The 20,860-nt window shown below is 45.6% G+C and overlaps 1 protein-coding gene across 1 annotated transcript in view; it reads left to right on the top strand.

Moving 5' to 3' along the window:
- Scn5a (sodium voltage-gated channel alpha subunit 5) overlaps positions 1-20,860 on the top strand; it is a 107,505-nt gene that overhangs the window by 76,126 nt on the left and 10,519 nt on the right. Inside the window, exons 19-23 of the mRNA XM_029565006.1 lie at positions 667-787; positions 1,530-1,684; positions 13,539-13,712; positions 17,144-17,266; positions 19,557-19,838. Of these exons, the coding sequence (XP_029420866.1) occupies positions 667-787; positions 1,530-1,684; positions 13,539-13,712; positions 17,144-17,266; positions 19,557-19,838 (855 nt within the window). The remainder of the gene's footprint in view (positions 1-666; positions 788-1,529; positions 1,685-13,538; positions 13,713-17,143; positions 17,267-19,556; positions 19,839-20,860) is intronic.

Here is a 20,860-nt window from a genome sequence, read left to right as displayed (position 1 = left end):
ACAGTGGTGGGACTGGGTACTCTACCTACCCACAGACCTCTAGCAACGTGCACCCATGTTCACAAATGACACAGACACTCATAGGCTGTTAGATATCCTAGAATCTCCCTAGAACGAAGCAAGCCATTAGTTTGTTAACAAACTTTTGCAGGGTCAGGGAGGAAAGGTTCCAGCACTTTCTCAGCTTCACTCCAGGCTCTACCCCTCCAGTTCCCCTGTGAGCTAGTTGGGAAGCATGGGCTGAGGTGCTGGTCAGTTCTCTGCATGTCTGACTTGCTGCCATGTTTGTCTGTGTCCTGGTTCTGAGTCTGTTCTGGATGTGTGTCCATGTCCCAGTGGATACCCCTGTTGTCCCCCATATCTGTCTTGTAGATGCATTCCCTGTCCTAGTGTTCTCCCAGTGCCCCTCACATTCCCACATCCCAGCCCTAAACCCAGCAGACCAGAATCTCAGACCCCAGAGCCCCGAGATGCAGCACTCATTCCACCTTGACTGGCCCTAAGTGGCTCTGTGACTGACGGGGGCCCAACTACCTCCACCTCAGATGCCCAAGGGATGCAAAGAGGGGTGATCTAGGATGGCCCCAGACTTCCCTAGACTCTAAGCTCGAGCTGGAGGCTTGTTAGCAGCCCACATTCATCCTTTGCCCTCCCTCTCCCCCACAGGTCCCTGAGGACAGTTACTCAGAGGGTAGCACAGCCGACATGACCAACACTGCGGACCTCCTGGAGCAAATCCCTGACCTCGGTGAGGATGTCAAGGATCCAGAGGACTGCTTCACTGAAGGTACTGCCTGGGCAGCTCTTGGCCTCAGACTCAGCTCTACCCAGAATGGACTAGAGGACCAGCAGCTCCTTAGTGCCTGGGCCATGCCACACCCCTTTCTGAACTGGAACCTGCCCCCTTCACCATGACCCTCTGGGCTCCCTCCCCTCCCCTGCCCGTGATATGGGTTGTGTGGCCAATCTGCCCGTGATGTAGGACTGGGCAGCAGCATTAAGGAGTAGTAACACTGTGTTTGTGATGAGGGAGGGTAACTGTAAGCCAGCTCGCCCCTGGACCACCAGGCCCTGCTCATAGTAGGCCTTCCTTAACTACCAAGGTGGATATGGCATGTGGCCATGTTGGTGACTGAAATCCACAGCTTTGATGAATGGGTGATGCTTTTGGAGGGCAGCTTCAGTTTTCCCTTCACATGCTGCTCCAGGCTGTCAGAGGGGTCTGCCCTTCAAAAGTCTCAGACACCAGGAGAGATAAGTACCCCAGGAGAACATTTTCTGAAGGGAAAGCTTCCTGATGGGCAAAGAATAGGCTGGCACCCATGCCAACCCCAGCCTTCTCCCAGCCCAAGACAGCTGGGACTCTCTACCCACAGGGAGCATCCACAGCCCTCCCTCACTGCGGTCCCTCCTGTCATGTTGCCCTGTTCACTACCCCACCATCACAACCCTTCTCTCAGTCATTCCTCCAACTAACCAGCCTCCCACCAGATATGAGTGTTCACAGGCTCTGCCACCCTCCCCCATAGGTTGTGTCCGGCGCTGCCCCTGCTGCACAGTGGACACAACGCAGGCCCCGGGGAAGGTCTGGTGGCGACTGCGCAAGACCTGCTACCGCATCGTGGAGCACAGCTGGTTTGAGACATTCATCATCTTCATGATCCTGCTCAGCAGTGGAGCACTGGTATCCCCTGGGGATGCAGAGTTGGGGGGGGAGGGCTGGGGGAGGAGGGGAGGGCAAGGAAAGGAGGTCTCCAGCTAGAACACCAGGTTAGAAACAGGGGCAGAGCCTCTGCTGAAAATGTTCCCCAGCCTCCCCCGGAGCAGCAGAGCACAGCTCACAAACTCAACACCCACAATGCACATGGAGGCCAGAGGAAAAGGGCTGGAAGAGGCCCTGGGTCCAGCCCACTTCCTTGTTCCATGAAAGGGATCTCCAGCCTTCTCACTGGAACCCATCCACCTGCCCTCAGCATCAGTCGTGGTGTGAGGCCATTAGAATACAGTCATGACTGACAAAGTAGTGCTGGCTCTCTTCATCTGTCTTCAGTCAGCCACAGGCAGATAGATCCATGGAATTCACACATTGTCACACTTTGTGCCCACATCAGCTTCAATAGAAACACCGCTGACTTGCCCAAAGATTCACCACTAAAAGCCACATCTGGCAGGTAAACCTAGGCAGTCATATTCCATAATCTACCATTGTTTTGACCTTTCATTTTTTCAGTATTTTCTAAGCTCTCCTATTTTCTTGCCCAATAAGCCACAGGAAAGCAATAGGCGAAGAGCCCACCCCTGGCCTTAGGGGATTCCACTGTAGTTGGGGAAATCAGATTCAGTGGGTTTAAGATGCCAAAGATCAGCACAAGATAGACTGGAATAGAGGATTCTGGGTAATAAGAGGTCAAGTGGAGCTGAGGCAGTTAGGGAGTACTCCTTGGAGTAAACAGAGTCTCACAGTGGAGGATGGCCAGGAGGAGCAACAAGGCCCTCCAGAGATGCCCCAATTGGTTTGCATGTACCCTGTCCTGAACTTCTAGAGCCCTTCTATGAAGAGAGGGGCCACGTTAAACATAGTTCAGGCAGGTGATGTCAAGCAGGGAGATGGGTGATCAAGAAGTCAGTTGTATTGTTGGGAACATAAGAACCCCCAGTAGGTAAGAGAAAGGGCACTTTGATCCAAAGCTGTGTGCCTCCACTCCGTACTGTCTGCTCCTGTGAGGGCAGGCTGTGGAGAGACACTGTAGCCTGTCACTTCTAAACTCTAGGCTTCCCACCCAACCCCGTCTTGCCCCTCCCTGCTTCAGAGTGGGCCTGGAGCCATGACTTGCAGCCTGCCTGCTGTTTTACCATCAGCAGCCAGAGCCAAGTCTCTGTAGGTTTCAGAGAAGAATGATTTGACAATATGTTAACAAGTTTTGTTTTTAAACAGCCACAAACAAGGGCAGTCAGAGCCATTTAGTCTGGGCTGTGCAGGAAAAATCTCAGGCTGGCATAAGTGAGGAGGAGTTTTGGCAAGTACCTGGTGAATCTAATCGGGGTAGGCAGCCAAGCCCTGTTGTTAAAAAACCATGTCGGTGATATATTGGGAAAAAGAAGTCTGAGTGTGTTATTTAAAGTTATATACTTGTTTAACAGAAAGTAAGCTATATCCCTTCCAAATTTCTGAGAGAAAAAAATTAAGAAAGCAGAGATCTTACAAGGAAAAAAGAGAAGCAGCAAGGAAGTATAAAAATCAGAAAACACAAAATAATATGGCCAAGCAAGATCAAGCATATTTTAATAATAAATATAACCTGATAAAATTCACTTTTTTAAAAAGAAGAGGACTCTGAACAGATTTTGAAAAAGTATCAACTATGTGCTATCAAAAGGCAAACCTACTGACTATGGTGGTACACACCTTTAATCCCAGCACTGACAAGGCAGGGGCATGCAGATTTCTGTAAGATCAAGGCCAGCCTGGTCTACATAATACTTTCTAGGACAGCTGGGGCTCCAGGGATACCCCCGTCCTCCCCACAAAAAGGCCTGAAACAAGGTGACTAAGAAATATTAAGCAAACAGAATTTATGTAGATTGAATTTCCTTTATCCAAAATGTTTGGATCCAGAAGTGATTCAGATCTTGGAGGTTTGTACATCTGAGAATATTTGCATAAATTGTACCAATTAGGCATCCTGAACCCAAACTCCAAAATGCTCCAAACTCTGAAACTTTTGGTGATGTGTCAGCACCCAAGAAGCTTCACTTTTTGCATTAGGGATGTATATTAGTTACTTTTCTTCTTACTATAAAAAAAATACCTCACAGAAAGCAAAATAAGGGGCTGGAGAGATGGCTCAGCGGTTAAGAAAACTGTTCTTGCAGAAGACCCAGGTTCAAATCCTAGCACCCACATGGCAGCTAACAACTGTCCATAACTCCAGTTCCAGGGGATCCGACAGCCTCTTCTGTCCTCTGCAGGCATTGCACAACATGGGTGCACTCACCTACATGGAGGCAATACACACACACACATAAAATAAAAATAATAAATAATTTTTTTTAAAAAAGCAAGCAAATTAAAGGAGGAAAAATTTATTCTGGCTTACAGTTTGAGTCAGTCTGTCCATCACGGCAGGGAAGGTAAGGTGACAGGAGTACAGGGTTGCTTACCCACATCTGAGCTGATGAGGAAGCAGAGAGATGAATACTGGTATTCATGTGATTTTTCTCTTTATTCTACCCTTTTATTGTTACCCCCTGAGGATGATGCCACCTGCTTCAGAAAGTCTTTATCCTCTGTGAATTGTCTCTAGAAACATCCTCAGAGGTGTTTCCATGGAGATTCTGGAGCCAGTCAACTTGATAATAAAGATTAACGATGATATTCAACCCATATCAGGCAAATGCAAATGTGACAACAGAAATCAGGGCATTTTCATGGTTTGTTAATATTAAATAATGTTGAATTTGAGGTACAAAGCTGAAGGTAATGAAGATCCCGACCTACAATAAGAATACTACTATTGTGAATATTGCTTGGGATTGCACAGCACCTAAGTATAAAGCAAAGACTGGGCCTGGAGAGGCAGCTCAGCGGTTAAAAGCACTGGCTGCTTTTGTAGCAGACTCAAGGTCAGTTCCCAGCCCCACATGGCAACTCACAACCATCCGTAACTCCATTTCCAGGGGATCCAATATCCTCTTCTGGCCTCCACAGACACTGCATGCACATAGTGCATATACATGCACATAAAATACAAATAAATAAGCTTTTAAAAATAGAATGTAAAGCAATGGCACTTGACTTGACCAAACCTGTATTCATTTTTGACAAATCAAGTAGGAAGAACAAGATAGTGAGAGATCTAGAAACAGTCAAAAACAACATCTAAATGATTATACAGCAGGCGCTGTTTTAAGTATTTTATAAATATTAATTTCATTTAATTCTCACTGTAACACTGTGAAATGAGCAGTACTATTAAGCCAATTTTACAGATGAAAAAAGCTGCTAGAAATATGAAAAATAAAGGTTAAGGATGCAACTCAGTGGTAGTGCACTTGCTTGGCATACACAAGCACTGGTCCAATCCCTAACACCGATAGATGATGATAGACAGGTAGGTAGATAGGTAGATAGGTGGATAGATGGATAGATAGATGGATGATAGTTGGCTGGGAGAAAACTGGAAGAGACCATGTTGAGAATACTGCATGTGGGATGCAGCCAAAGTTATAATCAGGAAAATCAGATATTTAGGTTATTTTTATCATCAAATAAAAATACAGATTAAATTTTTTTCTGTTTTTACCAGATTTTTTTCCACGGGCATTCATTGATAGTAATATGTTTTTTATCTTTGTTTTACATATATAAATAAATTTCTTGACATGGCACCATTCTGAAATTTTAGGATATACCTGTGATATATTTAATTTTTTAATTCAGTTACTGAATCCTACTTGCAAAGGACATTTTTCAAGATTTTTTTTGATAACCGATTAATTAACTCAAGAAATTAGAAATGCAAGGCCAGTGAGATGACTCAGCAGGTCAGGGCACTTGTCATACAAGTGTGGTAACTGAATTTGATCCTCAGAACCCACATAAAGGTGGAAGGAGAGAACTAACTCCACAGAGTTGTCCTCTGACCTACACACACACACACACACACACACACACACACAATAAACAAATAAATAAATATTTTAAATTAGAAATATAAGAACAAAATCTTGAGGAAGCCAAAGTGATTAATGAAATAAAAGCATAAATTAATAATAAATTAGAAAACAAATAGTGGGACTGGAGAGATTGTTCATCAGTTAAGAGCACTGGCTACTCTTCCAGAGGACCTGAGTTCAGATCCCAAAACCCACATAGTAGCTAACAGCCATTTGTCGTAACTCCAGTTACAGGGGATCCAATGCCCTCTTCCGGCTTCCAAGAGCACTGTACCCACATGGTGTGCATACAAACAGGCACGCACACACACACACACACACACACACACACACACACACACACTATAAATAATAAAAAAAAATAAATAAAATCTCTTAAAAGAAAGAAAGAAAATAGTAAATTGCCATAAAATTCCTGAACATTTAAACTAATCACATAGGTAAACCACTAGCTAATCTAATTTCCCACATGTCCCAGGATGAATTCTTTCACATTCTGAGGAAAGAATGGAAAGAAAAGAATTCCATCGCAATGTAAAACCCTCTAATATGGAGGCTGGAACCATGGCTCAGCTTTTAAAATCTCTTGCTGCTTTTGCAAAAAACCAGAGGTCAGTTCCACAGCACCCACACTGGGCAGCTCACAACTAAATATAGCTCAAGCTACAAGGGATTTGACACCTTCTTCTAGCCTCATGGGCACCTGCACACGTGTGCATATACACACAGACATGTACATAAATAAAATAAATTCTAAAGAAATTCTAATGTATGAAAAAGATCAAAAGTCTATAAATTACTTCTGTGAGAAATAAACAATGCTGATTTCAGAACCTTTAAATATACTGAAAGAAAAACATTGTATCTATTTTCATACTTCAGACTCAAGTACTTAAAATAATAATGCAAAAATTTTGAAAAATGTAAATAGGATCCAGTAATAGATTTAAAAGATTAGGTATATCACAGGTATAGTCTAAAATGTCAGAATAATGTAATGTTGGGAAATATATTTATATGAGTAGAGCAAAGATAACATATAATTAGCTCATTGAATGCTTGGCTAAAAATTGGGTAAAAATAGAAATAAAACATTTTCTCAATTTAGTGAAAAACTCTAAAATTCTGTCATTAGTTGTAAAACACTTGAAACATTTTCATTAAAGTTAAGAGTGTCAGACAAAACATTTAACTACTTTTAGCTGTTAATCATTATTTATTAGTAATCTTTTAAATACTAACTAGTATAAGTAATCAACTATATTAAAGATAATCAGTTGAATATAAACACAAGAATTAAAATTTATAGGGCTGGGGAGATGGCCCAGTGGGCAAAGTGCTTCCCACACGAACATGAAGAGTGAGTTTGGATCCCCAGGACCCACATAAAACTGGATGCAGTAGCAGCTGCCTGTCATCCTGGTGCTCCTATAGCAAGATTGAGCAGTGGAGACAGGAGCATCCCAGAGGCTTAGGGACCAGATAGCCTGACGTTCACAAGGGAAACAAGAGACCATCTCAAACAGGGTAGAAGGTAAAGACTAACACCCAAGGTTGTCCTATAGCCTCCACATGCATATGCTGGCACTCACACACACGAGCATGCATGTGCACATACATGCATATACTTCAAGTACAAAAGATAAAAATAATCATAATAATAGAAACTAGGATTAGGGCTTTAATTCAGTCACAGAGCACTAAATAACTCCCTGGGTTTACTTTCCAACACTGCCCCCAAAAGGGGAGAGAGAGAGAGAGAGAGAGAGAGAGAGAGAGGAAGAGGAGAGAGAGAATTTTAAAAATTATTATTTGTGGATAGTACAGTTGCATAGAAAAAATTAAACCCATTTAAAGCATTCTGTGAGGCCTAGCACAATAACTCAGCAGGTGAAGTGCTTGCTGCACAAGCAAGCAAGATCCCTAGAACTCATGGAAAGATGGAAGGAAAGAACCAAGTCCTCAAAAGTGTTCTGACCCCCACATATGCACACCCTCCCACACATACACTATGCACACACATATTACACATATACAATAGTAATAATATTTTGGTTTTGTTGCTTTTTTGAGACAGGGTCTCCCTGTAGCCCCCAGCTGGCCTGGAACTATCTATGTAGTCCAGGTTGGCCTTGATCTCACAGAGCTCCACCTGCCTCTGCCTCCCAAGTGCTGGGATTAAAGGCATATGCCACTATACCTGACTTTTAAATTTTTTAAAGAAAACATTATTTGGGCATGGTGGAATATTAATTTCAGCACTGGGGAGGCAGAGGCAGGCAGATCTCTGTGAAATTGAGGCCAGCCTGAATGACATAGATAGTTCCAGGCCATCTAGGGCTATAGGGAGAACTTGTCTCAAAAAAAATAATAAAATGGGCTGGAGAGATGGCTTAGCAGTTAAGAGCACTGATTACTCTTGCAGAGGACCCAAGTTTGGTTCTCAGCATCCACATGGCAGCTAACAACCATCTATGGGTTCAGTTCTAGGGGATCTGACACCCTCTTCTGGCCTCTAGGCATGAGTTCACTTACATACATCCAGGCAAAACACTCATACATATAAAAATAAATTTTAAAAATATTTTTTGCAGGGCCTGGTGGTGCACGCCTTTAATCCCAGCACTTGGGAGGCAGAGGCAGGCAGATCTTTGTGAGTTCGAGGCCAGCCTGGTCTACATAGTGAGTTCCAGGACAGCTGGGGCTACAGGGAGACCCTGTCTCAAAAAGACAAAAAAAAATTTTTTTTTAATTAAAAGAAAAATTTGACACTGATCTTTTTTTTTTTTAATTACACAAGCTGGGGCTGGAGAGATTGCTCAGCGGTTAAGAGCACTGACTGCTCTTGCAGAGGACCCGGGTTCGATTTCCAGCACACACATGGCGGCTACGAACTGTCCTTAACTCCAGTTCCAAGGGACTCCGACACCCTCTTCTGACCTCCACAGCATTGCACGACATGGGTGCACTCACATACGTGCAAGCAATATACTCATAAAAATAACAAAGTATTTTTTTAATTACATAAGCTGGGCATGGTGGCACATGCCTTTAGTTCCAGCACTTGGGAGGCAGAGGCAGGCAGATCTATGTGGATTTAAGACAGGCCTGGTCTACATAGTGTGTTCCAGGTCAGCTGGGGCTACAGGGAGAACCTGTCTCAAAAAGACCAAAGAAAAATGTATAAAACGTATTTTTTTTTAAAGACAGACAGCTGGGCATGGTGGTGCACGTCTTTAATCCCAGCACTTGGGAGGCAGAGGCAGGTGGATCTCTGTGAGTTCAAGGCCAGCCTGGTCTACATAGTGAGTTCCAGGCCAGCTGGGGCTACAGAGAAACCCTGTCTCAAAAAGACCAAAAAAAAAACCACAAACTGAGTGTGATGGCACTTGCCTTTAATCCCAGCACTTAGGAGGTATAGGCAGGTGGATCTCTGTGAGTTCAAGGTCAGTCTAGTCTACATAGCGACGAGTTCCAGGCCAGCCAGGACTACCTAGTGAGACTCTGCCTCAAAACAACAAACAAATAGGGTCTATACTGTGGTCTCAGGTAGGAAGACCCTAATTGATTCTCAAAACAGTTAATAGGCTGAATGTAATAGCAGTACATTTTCAACAATGTGTTTGAGTGAATTTGACAAAACACTGCTAAGGGTTATCTTCAGAATTATAAAAGCAAGGTCACGTGATGCTAGGGAATAGACAGCATCGAGGGAGCAGTAGCAGCGCCTGGGATGTGGCTCAGTGAGAGAGCACCAGTATAGAAACAGGTGAGACCCTGGCACTGAGAAACGAACCAGAACACCACCTAGAATGGTCTGAAATAGACTTAAGGAAGCAGAGAAATGTCATAGATGGTAAGATTGACCTATCGATCTATGGATTTTTAAAAATAAAATGGTGAGGCAGCTGACAACTCACTCAGAAAATTTTATTAAAATAAATATTTACTCTTTACCAAATATATATTAGGTTTTTTAAATCATATAAAAATAATGAAACCACAAGTCCTAAAAAGAAAAATAAAACAAAAATATTCTTTTTTTTACTCTCAGAATAAATGAAGGCTTTCTTTTTATTTTGTGTATGGGTGTTTTGCTTACATGTGTGTATGTGCGCTAGTATATGCAGTGTGGGAAGAGGCCAGAAGAGGGCCTTGGATCCCCTGGAATTGAGTTACAGACAGTTGTAAGCTGCCAATGCCTTGTTCCTAGTAGAGGTAAATTGGGAACAACTAAGATGTACAGTTAATATGTTATGAGATGAATAAATAGAAGCATGTCCAAATATTGATGTATCATGCAGCCTTTAAAAGACTGACCAGGGCCAGGCATGGTAGTACATGCCTTTAATCCCAGCACTCGGGAGGCAGAGGCAGGCAGATCTCTGTGAGTTCAAGGCCAGCCTGGTCTACATAGTGACTTCCAGGACAGCTGGGGCTACAGTGAGACCCTGTCTCAGAAAGACCAAAACAAATAAATAAATAAAAATTTTTAAAAAATAAGTAAATAAAAGACTGACCAGGGACTGAGATGGCTCAGTGGTTAAGAGCACTGGCTGCTCTTGCAGAAGACCTGGGTTCAATTCCCAGCACCCACATGGCAGCTAACAACTGTCCTTAACTTCAGTTCCAGGGGATCCTACACTCTTCTGACCTCAGTGGACATTGCATGATATGGCACACTTACATACATGCAGGCAATACACTTGTACACATAAAATTAAAATAATAAATAAAAAATTAAAAGACTGACCAGTATTAATGTAGACACATTAACAAGTGAATGTTCGAAACAGATTGATGGAAAATAATTTCGTTTTCTTGTCTGCTTGGTTGGTTGAATGGTTGGGGTCTTTTTAAAGAATCTTTAAAGTCTTTATTACATTGTGTGTGTGTGTGTGTTTATGTGTGTATACTTGTAGAGGTCAGAGGACAACTTTGAGGAGTTGGTTCTCTCCTTCCACTATATAGGACCTGGGGATTCAACTCAGGTCACCAAGTTTGTCAACAAACATCTTTATCTGCTGAGCCATCTCATCAGCCCCCAGTTGGTGGTGGTGGTGGTTTTTATCATTGTTGTTATTATTATTATTATTATTGTTATTATTATTATGACTTTGGTCTTTTTGAGACAGGGTCTCCCTATAGCCCCAGCTGGCCTGGAACTTGCTATGTAGACCAGACTGGCCTTGAACTCACAGAGATCTGCCTGCCTCTGCCTCCCGAGTGCTGCGATTAAAGACTTGTGCCACCACACCTGGCAGTTATTTTTTTGAGACAGGGTCTCACTGTGTAGTCTCAAGTTGGGCTGGAACTAGTATCCTCCTGCCTCAGCCTACCCAAGTGCTGGGATTACAGGTGTACACCACCATGCCTAGCTTGAAAAAGTAATTTCAAAAAAATCATCACCTGAATGTTGGTTCCAGTTCCTTTAGAGTCATGAAATTGGGAATGCCAATTTGACAATTTCTATGCTTTATTTCTATTTTATTTTATTTTATTTATGTATTTGTATGGGGATTGAGCCCACAGTGTCATGCATGCTAGGCAGGCACTTGGTCGCTGAGCTACATCCCCAATTCTTGTTTTTCATAAGAAGCATACTTTTTTATTTCAGAAAAAAAAAAAATAGATCTTTGCTTTTTATCTGAAAGTCCATCTGAGGGCCTGAATTTACTACCACGCTGCCCACATTGACCCAATTAGCCATATAGAAACCTCAGCTGTGTGTCCCCAGGCACAGCTAACGCACTGATCCTGGATCCCATCAGAGGCCCTGCAGTCAGACTGGGAGCCCAGAGGTGTCAGGAGGAAGCTGCTCCCCAGGGCCCCAGTGACGTGTTCAGTTACCTAGACAGGGAGCCTCAGAGCACACTGTGTATAGAGAGGGTAACTGGGGAGGAGTGGGAGCAATCAGGAGGCCACAGGAGGAAGAGGGCAGCCGGAAGCCATGAGAGCATCCCAGGTGGCTCAGGAAGAGATGGCTTGGGTGGAGGCAGGAGGGAAGAAAGGAGATGAGACTTGCAACTTGGAGCATTTTAGAAACTTTCATTGTTGTTTTATGTCATTGTTTGTATGTAGGTGACAGATGATCCCAGAGCCTCACACATGCTAGGCAAAGGCTCCAGGTCTCAGTTACATTTTTGACTCCTAGATCTTAGAGAGAAGCTGTGTTTACTGAACTAAGACTGCTTTTGGTCATTTATGGGAAATTCTGCCTTAGAGACTAGAGAGATGACTCAGCAGTTAAGAGCACTGGCTGCTCTTGCAGAGGACCTGGGTTTTGTTTCCAGTACCCACATGGACTGGCTCACAGCCACCTGTAATTCCAGTTCCAGAATCCAGCGCCCTCTCTGGTCTCCATGCCACCTGCACACACATGGTACATACCATACACTCGGGCGTACACAGACTCATAAAATAATCTTAAAAAGAAAAAAGAAGACTCTGCTTTAGGTTCAGCTTTTGCTAGGGTCTTTTTGTGTATTTAAGTGTATTCCTATAAAGGGGAAACATACTCATTATTAGAACTAGAGTCCAATATAATTTCCTATGGAAAATGATAACCATATAAGGTAAATAGAATACATATACAATGGAGTGAAAACAAGAACAGTTTTACATACTGAATCTGACAGAAAGCTGTGAGCTGAGCCCACATGCCCACTCTCCAGGTTAAAATGGGCAGTGGGCAAGTTTCAGAGAAGTTAATTCAACTTTTTCTTTTCATTTGTTTTTACTATACTGGGGATTGAACCTAGAACTTAATACTTGCTAAGGAAGGGCTCTACCACTGAGCCCCAGTATTTATTTATTTTTATTTATTTACTTATTTATTATTCATTTATTGCTCTTTATCTTTTAGATATATTTTTTTAATATTTTATTTATTATTTTTATATTTTTTTATATTTTATATTATTTTTATATTTTATTTATTATTTATTATGTGTATGCGTGTATTTGCCTGCATGTAGGTAAGTGCACCTGTGTCGTACAGTGCCCGCGGAGGACAAAACAGGCTGTCGGATCCCCTGGAACTAGAGTTATGGACAGTTGTTAGCTGTCGTGTGGGTGCTGGGATTTGAATGCAGGTCTTCTGCAAGAACAGCCAGTGTTCTTAACCGCTGAGCCACCTCTCCAGCCTATATATATATAATGTGTATGAGTGTATTGCCTGCATGTATGTGAGTGCACCCATGTAGTGCAATGCTGTGGAGGTCAGAAGAGGGCATCCCTGGAACTGGAGTTAAGGACGGTTCATAGCTGCCATGTGGGTACTGGGAATCGAACCTGGGTCCTCTGCAAGAGCAGTCAGTGCTCTTAACCACTGAGCCATCTCTCCAGCCCTTATTGCTTTTTATTTTGAGACAAGGTCTTACTAAGTTCTCCAGGCTAGCCTTGACACCTCTCTCTTTCTCTCTTCCCCTCTCTTCCTCTCTCTCTCCCTCCCTCCCCCTCTTCCTCTCTCTCTCCCTCCCCCCACACCAAGGCAAACATTGAACTCATGATCCTCCTTTCTCAGTCTCCCAAGTAGCTCAAATTACAGGCCTGTACCACCAGACCCAGCCAGAAAAGGTATCTTAAAGGCATGCTAAACCACTGATACTTTCACTCTTTACCATGGAAAGAATGGTGTCTTTGCCATGCATACTGCCTTGCTAGACACCTCCAATAAGGACAATTTCATGCCTCACCTCATGAGATACACACCTGGGAGTCGCGCTGACAGGGAGGAACCTGCCTGTGTGTCTGACCTCAGTTCCTGCCCTCCTGGGCAGCGGCTGTTGCTGGAAATGGTATCTCCTGCAGGGTGGACTGCTTGGCAGTGATCTGAGCCCACCTGTCTGCCTTGCCCGCAGGCTTTTGAAGACATCTACCTGGAGGAGCGGAAGACCATCAAGGTTCTGCTGGAGTATGCCGACAAGATGTTCACCTATGTCTTTGTGTTGGAGATGCTGCTCAAGTGGGTGGCCTATGGCTTCAAGAAGTACTTCACCAATGCCTGGTGTTGGCTTGACTTCCTCATCGTGGACGTGAGTGTGGGCATGTGAAGGGGACATGGGAGGGGAAGCTCATGGCTGAGCGAGAATGGGGCAGTGGAACCAGTCTGAGTCACCAGGCAGAAGTGAAGGTGCTCGGCTGTGGCATGCGGCTGGCAGAGCAGAAGGAAGCCAGGTGTCTTGACTTCAGTGTTCTTGGGTCTAGGAGGAAGAGGCAACTGAGAGCAGAGGCTTGCCATCAGAACCTCCTGTTGGGCGCAGGAGGCCTATAACCCTGCTTCTGTAGGAGACAGTAAGATAACACAGAGCAGTTTAAGCAGAGTCCTAAGCCAGGGGCGACAGCAGGCACATTATCTCAGGGTGGCCAGAAGGAGCAGGTGAGCAGGAGTCCTCCTCAAGGGTAGACCACAGCATGTCTCTGTAGATGAAGGACCCATACAGAGCCTCCATGTCCACTCAGGTTTGGGAAGGATGTTGGGAGGCTTAGGTGAAGGAATCAGTGGGAGGCTGAGACAGATGTCACATGTAAGGAGTAGGGGCAAGCGTGAACTGTGACTCCCTGGACCATCAGACTACTGGGAGGCCTTGTGTGCCTAGAGAATGTCCCAGGAGGGCAAGTGTAGGAAGTTGGCATGGCCTCTCAGCATCAAATGAGAAGCCCCTTCCTCAAATTTCCCAAACCCCTGGACACTGCAGAATGAATACAGGCTTGACAAGGGTCCTGAGCACAGTCAAGTGAGAGGGCAGATGGGTGAGAGGAGAGGAGGCTTAAGGTGAGAAGCAACCTTAAATCTACTCTGGGGTCTCAGGTACATGTGTCCCTGGGATGGGTTCTTCAGAAAGGAAAGAGTAGGTATCAGGATCTGCAGTGCACTTTCCAGAAAAGCACGTGTTTTCTGGTGGCTCTTGGGCTTAGCGCTAAGGCCTGCATACCAGCAGGGACTGCCTTGCGATTACAGAAGAGGCTCAGACCTGTGCTAGGTCACCACATCTTACTCAGAGGCAAGAGGAGGGACTGAGATCCAATTATCCTAGCCTGGATCTAAGCTGAGGCGACTACCTAAGGGGTGAGGCAGAACCATGATATCTTTGCATGAGAGGCTCAGTGGACTGGAGAGTATACGGACACTGATCCAGGACCTTGGGCCTCCAGTGTAACCTCTTTCTGTTACCCCAAGTAGCCAAGATAATGCCAAGGATGTGATGATGGGTCCTGGGGTCAGTGGAGCCTTGCCAGCCCTTACAGCTATCCTGAGATGGAGGTGACATCCCTGAGGCACCCCTGTTAAGAGGCCGTGGTAGAGCCTAGGGTCCTGCCAGCTCATCCCTGTGGACCCCTGGCCTGCTATTCCTACAGCTTCTTGAGAAATTGAACCCACTGAAAGACACCCCCAGGGTAGACTAAGGAAGGTTTACAAGTTACAGTCCATCATCAAGGGAAGCAAAGGCAGGAAATCAGGGCAGGAACCTGGAGGCAGGAACTGAATGAAGCACAGACTATGGAGGAACACTGCTTACTGGCTTGTTCCTCTGGCCTGTGCTCAACCTACTTTCTCATACAACCCAGGACCACCTGCCCAGGGGTGGCACCACCCACAGTGGCCTGGACCCTCCCACATCACTCAACAATATGGAAAATGCCTCATAGACATGCTCATGGGGCCAATCCCATAGAAACAATTCCCCAGTTGAGGTCCCCTTTTCCCAGGAGTGCCAAGCTGACAGTGAAGCTATCCAGCACACCCCCTGAGGTGACTTGAGCAGATCTGAGGAACACTGTGGTTAGCTCCATAGATATCTATCAGAACATTCCAAAAAGAGGTTGGAACAGCAGTGCAAAGGACCTGTGGCTGGAGCATGCCTGACATACTTGAGAACCTGCAAGCTGGCAGAGTGGCTGGGGCAGAGGGACGGCAGAAGGGACCAGATGGCATGGAGGAGGAGGGGCCACATGCGTCTTTGTAAAAACATGGACTTTTATTTAGAATGAAAAGAGGAGAACTAGCCAGGTGTGGTGGTGGAGGCCTGTAATCTCAGGTACTTGAGAAGCTAAGGCAGGAGGAGTGCAAATTCAAGGCCAGCCAGGGCAAGTCAGTGAGATATTTCAAAATCGCAGCGTGCAAAGAGGGCTGGGGATGTATCAGGGGTAGAGCATTTGCCTGGCATATGTGAGGTCCTGTATTCAATCCCCAGCACCACCCAAGAAAGGGAGGCATTGGATGGCTTTTAACAGAAGAATGCCATGCACTGGCTTTTGTTCTTAAAGGATCCCATGCCCTACAGGCAGGAGAGGGGCACAGATAAAGATTCTGGGAGCAGGTAAGGAGGCTCTGGCTGTAGCCTAAGGAGAGATGAAGTGGCCTGGTCAGGATGTGGTGAGAAATGTTTGGATAGCTCATATAGTTTGAAGGCAGAGCCAATGGGAAATCATGCTGGGTTAAACCCAGAGTGTCAGAGCCGGCAGGAATGATGCCAGGGGTGTGACTTGAACAGTGACCCTACACTGAGACCGAGTCCTAGCTGTGGAGTAACTGTGGTATGCCTTGGGAAGGGAATGGCAAGGGTGGCTGATGAGGAGCAGGCAGGCCAACTCCGACTTTGTGCTCTGGAGGCCCCGCCCTCAGGAAGAGGCCTCGCCCCCAGGAGGAGTCCCACCCTCAGAAGGGTGGGTCCCTAACATGCCTCCCTTAACATCCTTCCAGGGGTGGATGAAGGTAGCATGGAAGGTAACCTGGAGTCTTCTTCCTCTGAGCTTGTTAGGCTTCCCTGCCTGGGAGGAGGCTCTGGGACTTGGCCCCTGTGCACAGTCCTTCCCATCCCAGGCCTCCCAGAGCACCAGGGTGAAGTGCAAGGTCCAGATGAGAGGCTGTTTTCAGGCTGTGATCACAAGCTAATGGAGAAGTAATGGCAAGAGCCCTCCGAGCTTTAGTGTGAGTATCCACAGAGGGGGAATGCTAGGGAGGGGACAGAGGGGGCAGAGAGCAGAGGCTCCTCCAGTGTCACCCACCTGCTCCTGGGTTCTTCCAAATGTTAGAACATTGCAAAGTCCAGCTTTGGGGAAGAGACCATGACTGCTTATTGCTCATATGCACCCCAAGACTGCCCTTTCTTCTGCCAAAGAGAGTTCTTTGGGAGAGAAGGGACCAACCCAGGCTTTGAGCATGTAGTTTAAAGGAAAGTACTTGGGACCAGAAGCCCAGGCTTTGTCTCTGCTGGACCATACCAGCAGGGTGGCTTTGAAACCCAGTGTTCTCCTGTGTGGAATAGGAATGACGTACCCTGGCATCATGCGGTTAGGGGGTGACATGCATATAGCCGGACAGTCCTGGCTTGCCCTAGCTCCAGGAAGCCTGGCCCAGCACTTCATAGGCCTGTGAAGGCAGCTTGGCCTATCTGAGGTAGACTGAGAGCCAGCTGCCTGTCTCTGTAGCCATCCATCTTCCCACCTCCCCTTTCCTCCACAGGTCTCACTCGTCAGCCTTGTGGCCAACACCCTGGGCTTTGCCGAGATGGGCCCCATCAAATCACTGCGGACACTGCGTGCACTGCGACCCCTGAGGGCCTTGTCACGATTTGAGGGCATGAGAGTAAGTAAGGGACTGCTGTCCTAGCAGGTGGAGGAAAATGGACACACCACCATTTTAGAGCTGTGTTCTCACCACCAGATGATGATTTGCTGAGTATAAGGCACATAGATTAGTAAACACCTTTGTATTGGTAGTGTGGTCCCCTTGGCATTTCGGGGGTCTTCACATTTTACCAAAGAATATGAGCATACAAGGAAAATTTTCTTTCTTTCTTTTTAAAAATGTGTTTCTCATTGTGTGTGTGTGTGTGTTTGTGTGTGTGTGTGTGTGCACGCATGTGAGTGCCATCACATGTCTGTGCAGATCAGAAGACAACTTCCAGGAGTTGGTTCTCTCCTTCCACCCCGGATTCCAGAAATCAAACTCAGGCTCAGGTTGAACCATCTTGATAGCCTTATTTGTTTTTTGAAAAAAAACAAAATTTACTTAGCACACAAAGTAGCAAATTCCTTTATGGCATTTTCATATGTTACTGCATTTTCATACTTAGTTTTGGTTGATTCCTCCTCTCCCCCATCTCTCTGTCCCCTCCCCCATTTATACACTCTTCCACCTCCATCAGTCCTCGTTCCACTTCTCATACCACCTGTGTTCTGTCCCCCTCACGCTCCCTTAAAACTTCTTTCTCCCCTCTCCTGGCCCCTTTCCAGGGCTCTACCTACACTCACTCCCACATAAATATACACATTAGAAAGGTTAGAAGCTAAAAACTGGAGAGACAGCTCTGCACTTAAGAGCACTGTCTGTTCTAAAGAAGATCCAGGTTCACATCCCAGCACCCACATGGTAGCTAACAACCATCTGTAACTTCAGCTCCAGGGGATCCAGCACCCTCTTCTGTCTTCTGTGGGCACCGCACGTTACAAGTGCACTTACACACATGCAGGCATAACACTCATACACATAAAATAAAAATAAATCAAAAAATGTTTTAATTAGAAGCTAGGATCACATAAGAGAGAGCAAGCAGTGTTTGTTTTTCTGAACTGGGTTACCTCATTTAATATAATATTTTCCAGTTCCATCCATTTTATAAGACAAATTTTAAAACCCCTTAAAGAAAAATAGCCTAATAGGTGTAGAGCCCCCATTTTGACGTCCCCAGCACTGAAAAAGAATGAACTATGGTGCTCAGTAAGAAAGCAGACATTCATATGTATGTATGTGCTTGATTTTTTTATACCGCGCTATGTGGCTTCAGAGGACATGTCTGTTGTCTCCCTGCCCCCACAGGCACCATCACACAGATCAACACTTGGTTGATGGCTTTGAACCTTACCCATACCACCAATTCATAGAGGGATACATTGCTTATTCCTGTTGGGAACACACCCACAAGGGCGTAATCGGACCCGAGTTAAATGTCTCTTTGGGAGCCAAGGACATTTGATTCCAGAGGGACACAGGGTGATGCTAGGTGCCAGGAATGCCTCTGATGTGGCTGCTGGCTACACAGCCAGCCAAGGGCAAGCTCTTGGGGTTTCTGCCCTCTCCATAGAAAGCTTGGTGCCCTAGGGAGCTGGGTTTCACACCCTGCTCTGGGGTTGTAGTACTTGCTGTGGAACAACATTCTCTATCCTGATATCAGGCCCTCTGGATCCCAACAGAGTCCATAATACCTGCACCCCCATCTGTGTGGCTCACAGCTTCCTGACTCATGGGCAGTAGGGCTTGGTTTCTGAATTGGGTAGAGTACCCTACATGCATCTGTCAGGGAGCCCCTTTCTGGGAACTGAGTTTAGAGGAAGGGGATGAGAGGGTCAGACCCTGATCCCTGGAGAACTATCACAGCATCCTGCAGACATAGCTCACTGGGATCTCCTGGGTATACTTTAGAGGAAACACCCCTCCATCCCAGTAGCACTAAACCCTAAAATAAACCAGAAGTTTAGCTCAGAGACTGTAAGGTCTAAAGTCTTAGGATGGGTTTAAACATGTCTTATCCATTGGATTGCTAGCAGCCTCAACTGACAAAGACCCTGTTTCTATGGAAATTGAGTTTTGAAGGTCATGACTGAAAGCAAAAGAGGGCCTGGAAGAGAAAGGTCTAGAATGTTCTGGGATTGCACCAGATCTTAGAGTGCAAAGAAAAAGGCCTCTTGCATTCTCTCTTACTCCCCTCAAGTGCCAACAGGATGTTAGCCATGGAGTTGGTCTCTCCCATGACTGAAAGATCCCCATTCTCACCCCCATAGCTGTGTTCAGTGAGCTCAGTCAGTAGTGGGGGTCTTATAAAGGGTGTATGCTCTAGACACCCCCAAGAACTGAATCTCCTCTCTGTCCACTCGAGGTGGTGGTCAATGCTCTGGTGGGTGCTATCCCCTCCATCATGAACGTCCTCCTCGTCTGCCTCATCTTCTGGCTCATCTTCAGCATCATGGGTGTGAACCTCTTTGCGGGGAAGTTTGGTAGGTGCATCAACCAGACTGAGGGGGACCTGCCTCTGAACTACACCATTGTGAACAACAAGAGTGAGTGCGAGTCCTTCAATGTGACTGGAGAATTGTACTGGACCAAGGTGAAAGTCAACTTTGACAACGTGGGGGCTGGGTACCTGGCCCTTCTGCAAGTGGTAAGTCTGTACCCCAGAAGGGTGACCCTTCACCTCAATGTGGGCAGGAATGGGGCAATGGTGGCCCATTAGATCCTTGCAGTAGGGTTACGGGACCCAAAAGAGGCTAGGGTTTTCTAGGGACTTGAATCTCAGTTCTAGACTAATTCTACATTGTCCAAGGTACATAGCATAAGGGTCAGGCCAGCACTAGACAGGACCAACTCCCCAGCCAGCAATCAAATGGACTTCTTCAGGTGGCACAGGCTAGATACAAAAGACCATCCATCTATTCCATAGGGACTGAACTATTAGCAAACTTGTAGCTTGCCACTTCTCTATTATAAAAGGTCTTAGGCTGTTTAAAAGAATATGTTTAGGATGGGGATATAGCTCAGTGGTAGAATGCATGCCTTGCATGTGCAATACCTTGTATTCAATCCCTCCCCCAAAATAATTTGTTTACTTCATCTTTGATGTGCAAATCTTCTAATGTACCCATTGATTTTTATGATTAGATGGTGGTAGTGATTATAATACGTGCCACAAAACCAACCCACAGGGAATAGGGAGATGGTTTGGTCAATGAAGTGCTTGCCACACAAGTATAAGGATCTGAGTTCAGATCCCCAGCACCCACAGAAAAAGCCAGGTACAGTGACACATGCTTGTACTCCCGGCCCTGGGAGGGAAAGACAGGAGGATTCCTGGAGCTTGCTGTTCACCTACTCAGTGAAAGAACTGTCTCAAAAAAATAAAAATAAGGCAGGCATGGTGGCTCATGCCTTTAATCCCAGCACTCAGGAGGCAGAGGCAGGCGGATCCTCTGTGAGTTCGAGGCCAGCCTGGTCTACAGAGTGAGTTCCAGGCAGCTGGAGCTACAGGGAGACCCTGCCTCAAAAAGACCAAAAAAAATAAAAATAAGGTGAGAACTGGTGAGATGGCTCAGCCCTGCCAACAAGCTTAATGACTTGAATTTCATCCCCAAGACCGACATGATGGAAGGAGAGAAATTACTTCCTCAAGTTGTCCTCTTAACTTCC

Source organism: Nannospalax galili, unplaced genomic scaffold (genome assembly GCF_000622305.1).
Source record: "Nannospalax galili isolate Female #2095 unplaced genomic scaffold, S.galili_v1.0 scaffold951, whole genome shotgun sequence".
NCBI classification, from domain to species: domain Eukaryota; kingdom Metazoa; phylum Chordata; class Mammalia; order Rodentia; family Spalacidae; genus Nannospalax; species Nannospalax galili.
The sequence above is the reverse complement of the archived record's forward strand: the minus strand, read 5'-3'. Positions and strand labels throughout refer to the sequence as shown.